Here is a 16,699-nt window from a genome sequence, read left to right on the forward strand (position 1 = left end):
TTTCAGTCGAAGGTGTACATACAGGTCAATAAAATTTGTTTGAAATACAGCATTTTATAGTCAAATACAGCAGTACACACTATGGAGCAATTTTGAAATGTTACTACTTCTTACTACTCTCCCCCTGCCTCCCCAAAAAACAACCCTGGCAATAAACAACAAACAAAAAAACCCCACTAGGCACAGTTGCAAGTACCCTATTCAACATTTTTTTAGAAGACAGAATGTGTGTGTGTACTGTATATATTATTTATTTATTTATTTTCTGTATATATTTTTTAAATGTGTCCTCCAGATATTTTAATTTTTCCCTTGGTCTTCTGCAAAAGGAAGATATGTAACACATCTTCAAATATACTTAGAGCTTTATCTTAATATTAATCATAATGATGATCTTGAATTACCAGGAGAAAAAAAGGGTACTCTCTTTAGAAAGGCAGAAAAATACAATTTGTAACTATTTTTACCTATACTCAATTACAAGATATCCCAGCACATGAAAGTTACCCCTTTGTTTAAAACAAACAAACCACCCCATCAAAAAACACACTCCAAGGACCCTAGAAGCTTATTGAACTACAAGTACCAATATTAGTTTCATCAGAAAAACCAAGAAATGGTGGTGTTGTCCAGTGGAGGACCTGTGCAAAAATAAACTCTTCAATTTAATAATGTAAAAACAAATATGTCACTAAAGTTCTTGAAAAGCACTGGAAAAATGTGTGTGCAAGTAACTGAAATCTGTGAAACAGTTACAATCACCAAGATATGGAAGGCTTAATTTTTCTATTTTACTTAAAAAACAAAAACAAAAAAACAAACTGGTGATCAGTTTCTGATAAATTCTGGATTTGCCACATCTCCAGAAACTGTACAAATACAGTTCTTTGTTTTACTTATATTATTTATAACATGTGTATCACAAGGCAAATTTTCTTCATGCTTTACTTCAGTAAAATGGAAATAAAAACCTTTCTCCAAAATCGGCACTAAAGTTGTTTTGAGTTCTTAATAGCAAGGAGATACATCCAACTAAAAGCAGAATGAACACAGTCATACTACACATCAAATCAAAATTATTTTCTTTATATCATCAGCAATGAGTAACTCCAGAGGTAGTATGGAAGAAACGAGCATGGATCCTATCAGGTCACAACCAATGAAGAAATTAAATTTATTTTTTCCTATGGTTTTGACCATAAATTGCTTTACATATTCAGGACCTGAATAAAAACCACTCTCAGCAGAAACCCTGGTCCATTAAATCAACTGACATATCAATTTACAACTTTCAGGACTGCAGATATAAAAAATGTAAAGTATAAAATTATGAAGTTTGAAATGGTTTTAATCATATTCATTAAAAATATTTACATTTCCCAGTACTTACTTGACAAAACCCCTTGCAATATAATTCTACTCTAAACTTTTATTTATAAAATGAGGCTCATTTATGAGATTTCAATGAATGTTATACTGCAAATTACTTACATTCTGTAAAATATTTTAAGAACTTTTCATATCAAAGGTAGTTTATATTGGATTATCTGAAACCCAATAGTGCCCACAGATGAGCTTCTTATAATTCTTTTCATTAATGCTTGGAAAGCACTGTGAAAATGAAAAGTGCTGTTAAGTGCTATCATCTCCCTTAAATTTTAACTTATACTGTGTGCACATTGTGAAATAAACACATATGCAGCATGTCCATGTTTTGATATGTATTTTTATTTCCCTGCAGTTTTCACTTATCAAGAACAAGTAACAGGGAAAGTTGTCTGAACTAGTGCATAAACAAACAGTCTGAAACACCACTACACGTATCTAATATACAAGAACCGTATAAAAAAAGTCACTAAAACACTACACTGTGAAGGTGTCCAACGCTTACAGTCAGACGTTTTCCAACCCGTTACTTGCCTTGTAGCCACAGGAAACCTCTCCAAAACTGAAAAGACAAAATCTTGCCACGACCCCCCCCTCCCAGCACCCGGGATGGCTCGATATCTAGACCTCCAATGGTTACTGCAATCACACAATGCAGTACATACCTGGCAAAATATCCTTTATGTGGTGTGGTACAGGTAAAGCCAGTTAAAATATGCAGTCTTCAGATAAAATGTAATCCTTGAAAAATGTTCATACCTGCACAGTTTAAATGTGCTAGATGCATAATTTTTCCTAGTCCTTTTTTCTGTGTAATCATTTTTTATAAACTGGTATTATAAATAGAAATATACATTCAAAATATATGGAAAAGTGAGTTACTACATTAAATTTGCATGTATCGATCCATCCCTTTCCCCTGCACAGTAATAGAAAATACTATTTTGCCTTGAACTTCATATTTGACAGTGAAATGCCACTAAAGTATTTACCAAAAAGTCCATCTAGTCAAATTGTGAAACAAAATGAACCAAGTGAAAACTTTACAGTTCCTTTAGAAAAAAATTACAAGAATTTCATTTCCTAGCTATGAATCTTTAACTTTTTAGACACAAAGTTGGATTTATTTTTACAAGATACAAAATGTAAACATGGCAAAATAAATAGTTAAAACAAGTGATGCAGGATCCCATTTCATGCTCATGATCCCATTAAAGAATTATTTTTTAAAATCCATTCAGTTGCAAATTCAAGTGCAAAAGCATGATGATGAATATCTACTATTCAAGTAACAGAAATAATATTGATGATACAAATAAACTATATTACAAGGTAGTGATTTTCCCAATTTTACAAAATATACATCATATATCGATTTAACATCCGATATACTCTAGTCCATTTAGGTCCATTGTTACGCTCTGTGATCCACAGAGTGTCGCCTTTTGCATTCAGCTGGAATATGAATGACTGCACACCATCAGCACAGGTCAAAGCCACATGTTTTAGGTTATGTCACTTCCATAGCTACTGTTGTCTCTGCTATTCCATTTAAACCCAATCTTTCTGGTTCATGGTTCTCTCTATAATAAGGCAAAGAGTAAAATAAACATTAATACTCTCTAGAATATGATATGTATCACTTAGTATTTATAGATACATTTTTATGTAATTACAACAAAACACATACTGCAGAAGAACATCTCCCATTTTTATAATTTCTATACAGGAATGAGGAAACGTTTTCTTCAGCTAAAAAATCCTAGTAATTCCTAAGAACTTGATTATAACTATTTACTTAGGAAAGACAGTAATTTAACACAATATTTCAGTAGAAGCCAATGATAAATTACTTATGAAATATATAACATATGACAATCCAAGTGTTTTTACAATAGATGGAGCATATGATGCTCAAAAAGAATAATCATTTGGAGCACAATATTATTTAAATTATTTTCTACTATAGTTTAATTTTACAGGTTTACGGTCATGTAGTTATTAATCCATGCAAATCAATTTTTTTTATTCTCACGCATTAGTGTCACAGAAAGAAAAAATCTGAAATACATTATCATGGATTTAGTTAATTTCAGAATATTCTCAATTTTAAAATATACATAGAATAATTTACTTTCCCTTTGTGTATAATACTGAAGAAAATACAAATTTTGATTTGAAAACTAAAGCTCTGGAAGCTAATAACAACTCTAGCCTTCCGGACTGTCTACACTACAAAGAAGTAATAGAAGAATAAATTAAGCTTCTAAAATAGACTGATGTATTTTTTCAGTTTGATGGTTCCCAAGTTGATGTGGGGTTTTTTTCCTTTTTTTTTTTTTTTTTACAGTTCTGATTGGCATTTAAACATCCTACCAGTGACCTCAAACAAATGATCTAAGTCACAGAGCTTTAGACTAAGCAGATATTCAGTATCTGTTGAAAAGCAAGTCGATCAATTGACAAGACATCTATTGCTTGAGCAGTTAAAAAAAAAAAAAAGTATCTTTCCTCCCACAGGATAGCAGAAAGGGACAGAATGATACTTGAAACACACACAAACACACACACACACACACACACCTTGCTATGCTGCTGATGGCACTGCTAGGAGTAACCTTTGGCACTCTGTCCATACTGGCAGCAACTGTGGCAAGTTTTAAGGCTGTTGGCGATGGTGCTGAAGTCCGTGTATTGATATGCACATTGACTGGAGAAACAACACTGACGTTATTGAGGTGCACTGCATTTGTCAGGCAGGAATTGTTCATGGGAAGTGTTTGAGGACTGCTTGTGCACAATGCTGGGATTAAGTGGTTTGTAGTGGTGTGGCCAACTGTCCTTACAAGTTGTACAGCTGAAATCCCTGGGCTGGATGATAAAGCCATGTTGGTGGAGTATAATGTTTTAGAGGTTCCTGAAGGAGAAGGAAAAAAAAAATCGTTCCATTCAAGTCATGAGACATTAAACTTTTTAAAAAATTAGGAGCTTAAAAATAAAAAGAAATGCAAACATTTGTAATCTAGTTAAATACCAAATTAACCTTCCACATAACGGCCGCTCCAAAGAGACCTTCTGATTGGTAACATATTCACCTGTTTCAACCCCAAAGACACCCTCTTTCTACTAGCCTACACAAAAGGGTTTGCAAAGTATTGTCCTGCCTCCATATTTGGAAACTGTATAATAGGACAGAGAGGTCCTCCCTGGAGATTGAGGGCAGGTGCAGATGAAGGTTGGACTTCCATTAGAATTTACACATGCAAGAACATCAGTAAGGAACGGCAATCACAATCATGGGTGTATGTAAAAGCAAGAGGAAAACCCTAGGGTCTGAGCAGTAGTTGCGAGTTGATAGGAACAGCAAATCTTTGAGGACTCGGTAGTAAGCAGCAGAAATACGTTCACAGCAATGCTGTATTTCATGAGGAGGAGTCAGAGAAAGCAGGCCTGTGAGTACGTAAGACTGGGAAGGTAAACCCAATTTCCAATTTACTGATAAATTGTATTTCACCTTTTTATAAATGTACAAATGATTCAACGATGATGGTTAGCAATTAGCTCGATGTGTTGCCTAAGATGTGAGGCAACTGACAGTATGTGGATAAAACGAGGCAGGGTGAAGTGTTACATAGGTAGGAATCCAGTGGGTGTGGGAGGAAACAGGGAGCAGGCTCTATGTGAATTCTAGAAAACATCCAGCTATTCCACCATACATATCCATAGATATTATGAAGAGTCCAGATTGGTTTCTTGTACGATGTTTTCCCTTGGATTTGAAAACCAAAAACCATACCTCAAATCACTGAGTTGCAACTTTGAGCTAGTAAGTATCACATGAAACAACAGGCTTACCTGAAGGCTGGACTACACCGTTTATGTTGTTGTGGCCAGTGTTCTGTTCCTTGGTTACCTCACTGCGACTTGGAACAGGTGCACTGACCACCGCAGATGCAGCAAAATGGGCGCTGGCTGAGTCAAGTGTTTTAGACATACAGTCAGAGGTGCTTGAGCCCTATAAGATAAACAAAATTAAACTCTCAGCTTTTTAGACATGAGTTCACGAACATGTTAAGAAATGAGCAAACTCAAGAGGCTGCTGCCTTTTTCATCTTGAACAGTTACAGGTGTTTAGGTTAAGAGATCTAGGACTCGATAGGCTATTTTCATCATATGAAACAGGAAAGCGACTAAAAACTGGGAAGCAATTATTTATGAGAAAGAGCTAGGGTAGTAAACAACCCAAACCTTTAATGCCCTATTCATTTTGCCAATAAGTGTTAATGAATGCCTTTAAAAATACTTGACAGTCTACATACTATGGGCAAAATGAAATAACAGAGATGACTAACAGTCATTTCTGTCCCAATGTAAAACTGTGTCTTAGCCTAATGTTTCAGTAGGTTGGACATACCTGAGATTCAGAAAAGGCAAACAAAGGCAAAGTTAATGGTCATATTCCTTTTGATTCTGTATTGAACTGCTTAGCTGTTACTAACAGCTTTTTAGTGGCTTAAACAACGTAAGTTTATTCTCATACAGTTCTGGAGGCCAGAAGTCCAAAATCAGTCTTAGAGGCTCTTATCAAGGTGTTGGCAGGGCTTTTTTTCTTCTGGCAATACAGTTTTATAAGGTATTTTTACTCTTATCCCGACTGTCAATCATTTAATGGTGCCTAGGAAAACCTCACCTAGTGGCAATTTTTTTTTCTTCAAGGAAATGTGATTCAAATAGGCAAAGGGCTATGTTGTCTGGATTTATGGCACAAGTCGAGACAATTACCTCTCAGCTCATGGGGCATGTTCACATGGCACTTAAATGCACAGGTTAGGAAGGAGTTAGGATAGTCATATCCTTGACAAAAATATTTCTGGGGGAGTAGGGGTGGGCGATGATGGTTCTAAGAGAATATAATCACTTCTATGAATTCTTAATAACCCTTCCAAAAATATGTACTTATTTCTTTCCTAAATTAAAAATACTATATTTGGCTCTAGTGCTCCTCTCATAAAATATAAACTAGTCACTTAAAATTATGTAAATGAACTGAAAAGACACTTAGGTTTGATCTCCAGAATCAAGAGTGGTAATGACAAGGTTATCTTCTGTGACCTGACTAAAATTTTCAAAAAAAGATATAATTATGAAAGAAAGGAATAGACATAACCATGATTAAAAGACAGGTTTACCTGTGCTTTTGGATGTGTCTGTTGCGAGGAATGCTGAGATTGCTGTTTCTGCTGAAGCTGAGCAAGTTGCTGCCTTTGCATTTGAACTAACTGCTGTTGATGAGTCTGAAATTGCTCTTCTGTGATACCCCCTGTCACTGGAAAAGGACATTAATTTTAGAAATACATATGTTTTAAAGTACCTTTAACAACACAAGTAGAATACAATATGAAGTTATTCCACGATTAAGATGAAAAGCAATTTCAAATCACAATATACATCAGCAGCAAAGAACTGAATAAAAACGACAGATCTTTCAGCCAAAGTGGCTTATGCTAATATCTATGACCTTCTAATATCACATGCTAAAAAAGTTCCTATATGTAGATTTTACTGTATAACGTAGTTCAAATATAAGGATTCTCCCTTTTATTCAGACTTAAACCATAGTTTAAGCCAATAGATTTGATGTCTAAAATAAGTCCTATCTATAAAAACATGGGCTGGAAATCAGAGAAGTGTTCAGCATCCTCGGATGTAATCAACTATGCTGTAACCAACTGTTAACAGTTACTAAATGTCAAATAAAAAGAAGACATTTAAAACTTTTATTTAAAAAATTACTTAAGAAAAGTTACAATAAGAAACACTTTTTTCAAAGAAATGTAAACAAACTTTCATTCACCACTGATATTTAAGGAGATCACTGATAAACTGATTTAGAGGACACAAAGCTATCTCCACAGAAGTCAGTATGTTACTAGAGTCACAAAACATTAAATCACATCAGAATACATGTACTACTAGAGTAATTTTACTCTATTTTTCTTTATTGCTTTCTTTCCTCTCTCCCAACTATTTCACTTAATCAACAAGTATTTACTATGTATGACGAAAAGTGCTGCATTAAGAGTTAAGAATGAATACAGGGAAAAAATCAATTAAAAAGAGGGTCCCTGCTATAAACTCCTACAGTGTAGTTGGGAAGAAAAGATACATATAAAGAAACACCAACTAATATGAGCCAACCTTTAAATGTAATCTAGCTATCTAATCTATATGACCTGAAGGAGTTTAGATAGGAGACTATACCTTCAACCTATGTTACTTAACTAGCCCCGTCCCCAAGTTCTCCATTTAGTAGGATCATAAATGAGAAATTAAAAAAAAAAATTTCATGGTAAATTAGACATATAACAAGTTATGCAAAGTACAGCTTATTTTCTATGAAAAAGGAATTAGGCCCCAGAGATGGGCAAAGCTTTATATATACCTTCATTTCTGTTCTACAATGTTATCATTAAAATTAGTACTGGACTATCAGGAAAAAACAGTTCTGAGATAGCAATTTTATTTTTAGAAGATTAAAAAAACTGGGCCTATGATAGTGCTCACTCTAAAATTTTACTATTACCTGTATTTTTGAAGTACACATTAGTTATCTTACTGAATTACCAACAAAATCAAATGTCTTTCTTTGCACATGTTAAGTTCACTGCAAGTATTCTATTTTTAGATGAAAAAAAAATTTAATTCTAAATTTAATATCTTCAAAATGAAATGAAAATGTGAAGTATTCATGAATTTCCAGCTGTTTGAAAACCTTGGGAGAGATGAAAAATAGTTTATTAGATACAAAGCCAGGAAGGAAAATCTTAAGTTAAACCCAAATAAATCTGTTTAAGTCCTATGTGTATATATATAGCGTACCAATTCAAAAGAAATGGACTTGGAATCTGATGTATGGTCTACTCACTCAAATTCAGCGTTATGTTTGTCCAGAGCTAAGATTTATGTTGTGATGAAAAGGTGAGAAGTCACAGTGGTTAATTTTAAGTGAGGAATAAACCAAATAAAGAGAATACACTTTTAGTAGCTATTTAAAAATTGAGAGAGAAATGAGAATCTTTTCTTTTTCCAAAAGCTTTTAAGTCAGACAATTATAAAATTTTACTAATCAGAATAAAGTATACATATAAATTACTAGAAAGAACAAATTGTATTCTTTTAATAAAAAAATTACTTTTGGTTAGTAGTCATTAGCTAACAAAGTGTTGGCCAACTAGAGGTATTCTACTTGCTTTTATAAAAAGATGATCACTTTATGTAGCTATTAAAAAGGGATGCTAATAAAATTTCCTGTTTTCTGGGGGGATATGTCTACTTACTGCCCTGACTTGCTGAAACCATTAATTTGCTCAGGAACCCCATCCTTTTCCCCATAGGAAACTCATAAAATCCCAACCAAGACGCAACTGAAATTACTCAAATTAATGTTCAAGTGTTGCCTAACTTTTTAAAACTCAGGCTGACTTTGATACCAAAATTCTCATCCCTGATTCTGTTATTAGTTGAAAACCACTGATATAAAACTTAATTCCAAAATATGGATATGCTTAAAATATTACATTCATTTTTTTCCTCTTCCCCCTCACCGCAAGCTCAGCATGTTGGATTCATTCTTGACATCTAGTTCTTTTTTTACTAAAAGGTGTTTTGTGCTTGAAAAATGCTTATGTTCCCCATTCAGAATTTTCTAGAGCATTAAACACTTTTAGACAAAAATAGCAATTAGTAATCATGACACAGAATTGGAACACATACAAAACATCCTCCCTAAATGACCTCTTTCATTTTGTTAGGGTGAGTGGAAAGTGGTAAGAAATGTATGGTTTTAATGACACAGACACAGTATTGAATTATCATCTTCAGGGTTGACTTACTAGTAGGTGGAGGATGGTAATGTGATTGAAAGCACCTTCTCCACTAATTATTTTTTCTTTCATAAATTACTGAAAAACTTCCATAAGAAATTTATTTCTTACATTGGCTTTGAGTTATCAAGAGGCAAGCATTAAAATAACACCAGGAAAAGGTCATACTTAACAGTGTGAAGAAATCTCTTTAGGAATGAGATACAGAATAGGGGTCCAGCTATGAATGGGTGGTAGTGGCATAAAGGGGAAGTGGGAATGTATGAAAAGAGAAACGATATCTGCTTCTCTTGCTTAGGGCCAAGCCAAGTTCTTTCTACTAGTTGCTCTCATGAGTTGCTAGCTTAAAAGTAAAATCCATGCTGGGCATCCCTCTCCCCTACCCCACACCTCCAAGTCCTGTCAGTTTAAAAGGAACCACACTCTGATTGTTTTGTGAAGGCAATATTTCACTATTCCAGACAGACAGGAAGTGTTCCTTTCCCTAAGTAAGGAGTTTTGCAAATCTCCCTGGGTAACACATTCTACTAATAGGTCACATATTACAGAATTTCCCCTTTTACGTATGCAAATATGTCATTCTGTACATTAATAACACACTTGCATTTCTAAATATTTTGTGTATATAACTGACAGTCTGTTTTTCACTAAGCCTCTAACCTTTCTGGCTTTCTTTGTACCTGGCTCTTTCCCTATCTTGGGTTTATCGGTCTGATTTACTCCTCAGATGAATCCATGTACTTTTTCTTAGAACACTTGTCACCATCCTTAGAATGTTGATTCTGTTTTCAAAGATCCTAGGCATCCCTCATTTCTCTCTTCACCTTTCAGGCATGTGGTTCCTATAAGGTGGTTCTGCTAGGCTGGTCCCTCATCACCTTTCCCTCTCGTAATCTGACAGTGATCCATCAAAAACATACTCTAGGCATCTCCACTAGATTTTACACTGCTGTATTGATTCTAAAGCCCTAGATCACTGTTCCTTAAACTTGGGCCCATGGAGAATATATTCTTGAGTACGTGTGAAATCTTTACAAGTATTTGTCAACTCTGTATTGATGTTTCATTGATAAACTAATAAAAAGAAAAATCTAATCAAAACACCTTCTGTATTTTCTGGATGACCACCCCACAGCAGAATATAAACATATGATTTTTGGGCTTGTACCTGCTGCCTTTTTAAAAGTCTTTTAACTTTTAATGCAGTGTTTCTCAAAGTGGGCTAAGATGATGAATTCTTGGGAAGCCATGAATTTTTAAAAACACTAGCTTAGACCAAGTTTTTGTAGCTTAATGAAGAACATCTAATGTGGTAGGAAAGATTATCTAAAAGTCGAAATGAATATATTATTCAGCACTTCTTCACCTACCAGGCAGGTCTTTGTTATAAAAGTTTTAATACATGCTTTGTTGAAGCAATGCTGACTATACGCAATTTTTGTTTGTTTTAAAAGCTAGATCTGGGGCTATATGGAGGGGGAGAGAGATCCTATTTTAAACCTTCTAGGTCATAGCAAGGAATCAGGTAAAAGTTCACATAAAAACACTGGAGCTACTCTGAGGACAAATCTTCCAATCCATGAAAGACGACATTACCTGTCCAGGACTACACATCCTATAATGTAACTAATGAATAAACTGAAAAACTGTGGGGATGATAATGAGGGTGAAGATGGGAGGTGAGAGGGTGAAGGGGGTGGGGAATGAGGAACAAAGGAGATGTGAAGATAAAGAAAACAGACTAAAGATCCATTTAAACTTCAACATCCAAGCTAAATAGTTAAAACTGAAATTTCAATATTATTTCCTTCAGCGGTCAAGCTAAAATCTTTTAAACTCCTGAAGTCTGAATCCATTTCCTACCCTTAGAAGTGACCCTAACTAAAAAAATAAATCCTTGTGAGTACCTTAGCTAGTTGTTAAAAACATAGTTTTACCTTTCTTAAAACTTTTATGCTTGCAAACATTTTATGGCAGTTTTAAAAAGAATGGGAGAAGACACTGGAAAAATTAAAAACCAGGAATTTCTCTTGGAAAACTGCCCAAAATGTTGCTGATTTTACAAACTGGTAATATTAAGATATTTGAATCTGGTCAAAAGCTTCAAGAAGAGTTGCTAGTATCTATCTATTCAGTATACAATACAAATGAGAAAAGAAAAAACATGTTAACTTGCAACGATACTTTAGTCTAAACCAAGATTAAAAGTAAATTAATCCTTAAAGATGCTAAAAAAAAAAAAAAAGCAAATTAATCCAGCCCTTCAAGTCTGAACAAGCAATGCTACTTTTAGATGTGAAATATATTTGCTTAAGGTTAGGATTTAAGAATAGTGTCTCAAAAGAATAGTTAAATACTGCAGTTTCAAATGACTGAAAACTTTACCACCTATTTATATAAAGAATATAATATCTGTCATGTATAATCCATGTATAAGCTCCTTGAAGGTAAGAATTATTGTCTTCTAAAACTCTGCAACTTTTAAACACTTAACATAGTGCTTTGCATATATTAGATCCTAAATAATTATGTATAAACTTAATTTTCCTTGGTTATCCACTTGCTATGTTCAGCACATCTATCTTTCCTTTCTGTCCTGCTTCTATTCTTTGAGAAGAGATTTTCAATTAAGAAAACATACTTTTATTTAACAGTTAACTAAATGAAGTCTTTAGTTCTTACTAATAACTATGACACACAGTTCTATTTGTTTCCCTTTAAGTCCATTCAGTACCGTATTGAAAATAATAATTAGAATACGTTCAGGACACAGAGATTATGACTTGAAAAACATTAACTGGGTTAAGAACAACATAAAAGTAAGAAAATACTTTGCCATTGGCCCTCAAGTTCAAGGTTGTTTTTTTTTTTTAAAGAACTAAGGAACTTGTGATACAAATAAATATTATTGTCAAGTATATCAGGTTTCTATTTCTTTTTTTCCCCATTATTTATTTATTTTTAAAATTTTTATTGGAGTATAGTTGCTTTACAATGTTGTGTTAGTTTCTACTGTACAGCAAAGAGAATCAGCTATACGTATACGTATATACATATACGTATACATATATACATATATGTATATACATACACATATACGTATATACATATACATATCCCCTCTTTTTCGGATTTCCTTCCCATTTAGGTCACCACAGAGCACTGAGTAGAGTTCCCTGTGCTAATATAGTAGGTTCTTATTAGTTATCTATTTTATACATAGTATCAATAGTGTATATATGTATATATGTCAGGTTTCTATTTCTGATTAAATCCTTTATTTGCCGGGATTTCCCAGCTGTGAAATAGAATATTCAGTACTTGACTCTCTGCCAGGTAACCGACGAATATCAGTCCTGTTACTCTTAAAGACATGCATGCTCTCCTGATCAAGTCCACGAAGAGTAAGCAGAAGGCAAAAGTGTTAGACACACAGATTAAAAGAAACCAAATATATGAAGATTCAATTCTTTTGTACATGTCCATCAAATATAAAAATATAACTTAAAAAAATTCCTATAACCTTCTCTTTAGGTAGAAAAGGAATTTCTATCAATATTTACTGAATTATAACTGAATCCACTTAAAATGATCTATCCAGAACTGAGAAACTATGTAATGAATATAACTGGTACAGGTGGGTACTTAAAACTGCCACAGGCGAACTCCCTGGCAATCCAGTGGTTAGGACTCTGCACTTTCACTGCCGTGGGACCAGGTTTGATCCCTGGTAGGGGAACTAAGTTCCCACATGCGGCATGGCGCGCCCCATACAAACAAAAATACTGCCATAGCTTTTCAGTTGTTTACAAAACTGCTGTTAAAAAGACTTGTTTCATTATGAATTTATACACCGTGCCTAATATTTTGAAACAAAAGAAATTTGTTAAAAACAAAACACCTTGTGGCCTCAATGACTAGAGGGTCATAGTTAGCAGAGAAAAAAACTTGAACAAAATCCTTTACTCTAGTAATAAATAATTAAATACATATTTGAAAGACCTGATTCTAAAACATTGATTCTAATGTAGCTTAGCTGTTGCTTAAACCTTGAACTTTTTTAAGGGAAGAAAGAAATGGTACTAAGTTGAGACATAGTACCATTACATAACATACATAAACATAAGGCAGGAAAAATTACACAGACCAAAACTACTATTTTTTTTCTGATGGTAGGGGAAAGGCAAAAATAAAAAAAGGCTTATTATCTACGATGTTAGCACTGCATATTTGTGATTTAAGTTCCCTGAGAAGTGCATGCATGCCTAAAATAATACTTTAAATGCTTATTTTATGCTGATATATGGTAGTGTCATAAAATTCTAGAACTGATTGTATGGAATTATTTACATTACATTCTGAATCCATACATACAGAGTACTGATGATACAATAACATGCGCAACAAACATTTTCTGGAAAACGGTCGAGTCACATAGATCTGGAGTGTATCAGGAATGTACAGTAGAAAGCTGCAAATATTTGGCCATATTCAACTTAAGAAGGAACATATTAAAATCACTTTTTTGTTACGGTATTCATTGGTAGAGAAAAACTTCAATCTATGGTCAAATCTAATTATAAATGCCTATATATGATGTTTTTAAACTCACTTTTTGGCAAAAACTATTGTGAGTAATTTTTGGTACAGGAATTCCAGTTAAGTTAAATAATTTGAACAATGTCTTCTTAGAGTTGGCTCAAAAAAAGATTTGACCTAATATTCGTCAACTTCCTACTATTTTTAGATTTCTAAGAATCCTGCAACCTGAAGTCATAATAGGTATTTATCCATTTGAGCTTCAAAAGGTCATTAAACTTCACAGACTCATGAACTTTATATAACGGGATGCCATTTTCCTTACCTAAATTCGTTTGGGAGAAAATTAACCAACTAATTTGGAGAAATGATATGCCACCTTCCAATCATTCAAACAAATCCAATTTTCCATAACAACCTTTAAATAGATAAATGTCTAAGTCAAGTTTGAAAATAAACAGTTCAGTAATTAAGTAAGACGGAACACTATTGAGACCAAATGTCAACCTAAAATGATTTAAAATCACTTTGAAGAAGTTTAACATAACAATTTTGCATACTAAAATGCACCATCTAGGAAATAATTTAGAAATATATACATTTTAGAGAAAGAAAGAATATCAATAGTATAAGTCAAGCCACATCTAGCTTTGCCTCTGGATACCACGCATTTTTTTGCAATGTATACATTACAAAGACATTTATAAATTATACATACTTGTATACATGTGATAAAGAGAAGACTATCCACAGAAGAAAACAAATCAAGATTACATTTTAAATCCTCTAGATGTTATATTATTTTATAATGCCTATTAATTTGAATACAATGTCTCTTAAGAGGAAAAAAACTTTCCAATCTCAATTAGAGAGGTAAGTTATCAGACCAAAATTACAACTATTCATAGGGAACCTCTTTAAAAATCATTTTTCAGAAAGAAAACTTTTAATGGTACTCCTGAGAAGCAATGATTACATTTAAGCAAAGTTAATATAATAAAATGAAAATTTTCTTTAACAAAAGCAGACAGTATTGTGCTATGATGATCTGACAGCAGCTTATAACCACTTTGCCCATAGGGAATTCCCTATGCATTGTGCCTACACATTCACCATACCAGGCACACACATTCAAAATACAAGCCAGTGGTTTTATAGGTATCAGTTAGGACATTTTGGTTAAAATGTGAACCACAATAATAGAGTTTACTTTCTTAGGTTGGAAAAAAAATGTAATAGGTTAAGATAAAGTTCCTTTCCTCGGTAGGATCATGAAAATAAACCTTCAAAATTCACCCTGAGAGTCTATTTAGTGGATAATGAAAAATTAAGGAGAAGAGGATATACTTTTAACAAAGTGACAACTTACCTGATATGCCATTCTTGCTGGTGTTCAATAAAGCTACAGATGCTGCAGAAACTCTTTTATTGTTCACAGTCTGCCCTGGTTTTCTTGAGGTACATTCTTCACTATCACTGTCCTGTAAATTTAGTAGCCTTGGCTGGAAACACTGTAGTCGACATGATCTGATATTGCTTAATATTTCAGAAAGGGACAGTCTATTTTCACAATGTTTACTGGAAGCATTGGTCCGAGAGAAATTAGAAGAAAAGTCTATAGTTTGGGAAGCGCTTGAAAAACCATTCAGCATTTCAGGGTCTATCTGTTTCAGGACTGGGTCATGTTCTGTGGATATCCGGTCCATTATGACCCTGAAAAGCAATATAAAGCCAAATATTACCTAGAAGAACTTAACAACATTTTCTTTATACCCTCCCTTCCAGCTTGTAAACAAAAATCAGGTCAAAACAAATAGTTTACCTTCCACCTCTGCCAATTCGCCTCCTTGCAAATCCTATACATCTTCTCGGGACTGTGAGCATTGTAAGGCAATGCCTGTATCTCAACTTATCCAAATCTACCAATTCTGAATTTTCAAACGAATGGTTAGTTTGGTCCAAACGAGGCTGCAAAAAAAAATAAATAAATAAAAATAAAATAAAAAAAAAACTCATGGAATGATTCTGAAATGAAGAAACGTTAAATCATGATAAAAATAAAGTAACTACAGCATTAGCAGAGCAATTAAAATTTAGATATAAAACTTTAAAATTAGGGTTTAAATATTAACCAGGTAAAATTCTACAAAACTGACTTAAAAGTTCACTCACCAAAATAACTCAAACTAAATTTAGTTTATGACTACAAATACATTTAAGATAATATTATATTTTAAAAGAAATATATCTTTAAAGAATAATGTGGCTTTTAACATTTATGTAGAAAAGTAGAGATAATGAAGTTAGTAATTTATAGACTTCCTACAGAGATAAACTAGAAGGAAATTTTTTGGAGTAAAAATTGCACTTCAAGAAGGTATGCATGTGGCAAATCATACTTCCTCTTTACTTGTAAGAACATACAGTCCATTTCTTTGCCTTCCTATTTCTTCTAGCATTCTATTTTTCTATGTTACCACTTTCTGTCTCCTTTTTCTCAAACACATAACTTATAAACAATTCTCTACACCTCCCCTACATTAAATACATACACACACACACACACACCTGAAAAAGCTGTAAGTGTATATGTTTACCATAATGCAACAAGACAAAAGGTCTCCAAAAGCCATATATGAGAGCCATCCTCACTACTCCATCGTTACACCTTACTTGAAACCTTAGCATCTGGAAGTGAGGGTCATTCCTTGATAAAATATGCACCAAAACTTGACTTAACAGCACAAAGCATTTTCTAAGTGGGACAAAAAGTTATGAATATAATTATTTGACAATATATTGCCATGGGGGAGGTTTAAAAATGATTCCTTTATGTTTGATACTTACTGGGTTTGTATGGAAAAGATGGGCTTGCCCAAAAGTAAATTTCA

General features: G+C 33.5%; 1 protein-coding gene across 1 annotated transcript in view; it reads right to left on the reverse strand.

Moving 5' to 3' along the window:
* Nucleotides 1–350: 350 nt before the first annotated feature.
* Nucleotides 351–16,699, reverse strand: part of EPC2 (enhancer of polycomb homolog 2) — a 108,594-nt gene continuing 92,245 nt past the window's right edge. Inside the window, exons 9-14 of the mRNA XM_060016839.1 lie at nt 15,631–15,776; nt 15,178–15,521; nt 6,576–6,712; nt 5,242–5,401; nt 3,970–4,303; nt 351–2,969 (exon numbers count right to left, since the gene is read on the reverse strand). Of these exons, the coding sequence (XP_059872822.1) occupies nt 2,897–2,969; nt 3,970–4,303; nt 5,242–5,401; nt 6,576–6,712; nt 15,178–15,521; nt 15,631–15,776 (1,194 nt within the window). The 3' untranslated portion in view covers nt 351–2,896. The remainder of the gene's footprint in view (nt 2,970–3,969; nt 4,304–5,241; nt 5,402–6,575; nt 6,713–15,177; nt 15,522–15,630; nt 15,777–16,699) is intronic.

This window comes from Delphinus delphis, chromosome 7, assembly GCF_949987515.2.
Source record: "Delphinus delphis chromosome 7, mDelDel1.2, whole genome shotgun sequence".
Taxonomy (NCBI): Eukaryota; Metazoa; Chordata; class Mammalia; order Artiodactyla; family Delphinidae; genus Delphinus; species Delphinus delphis.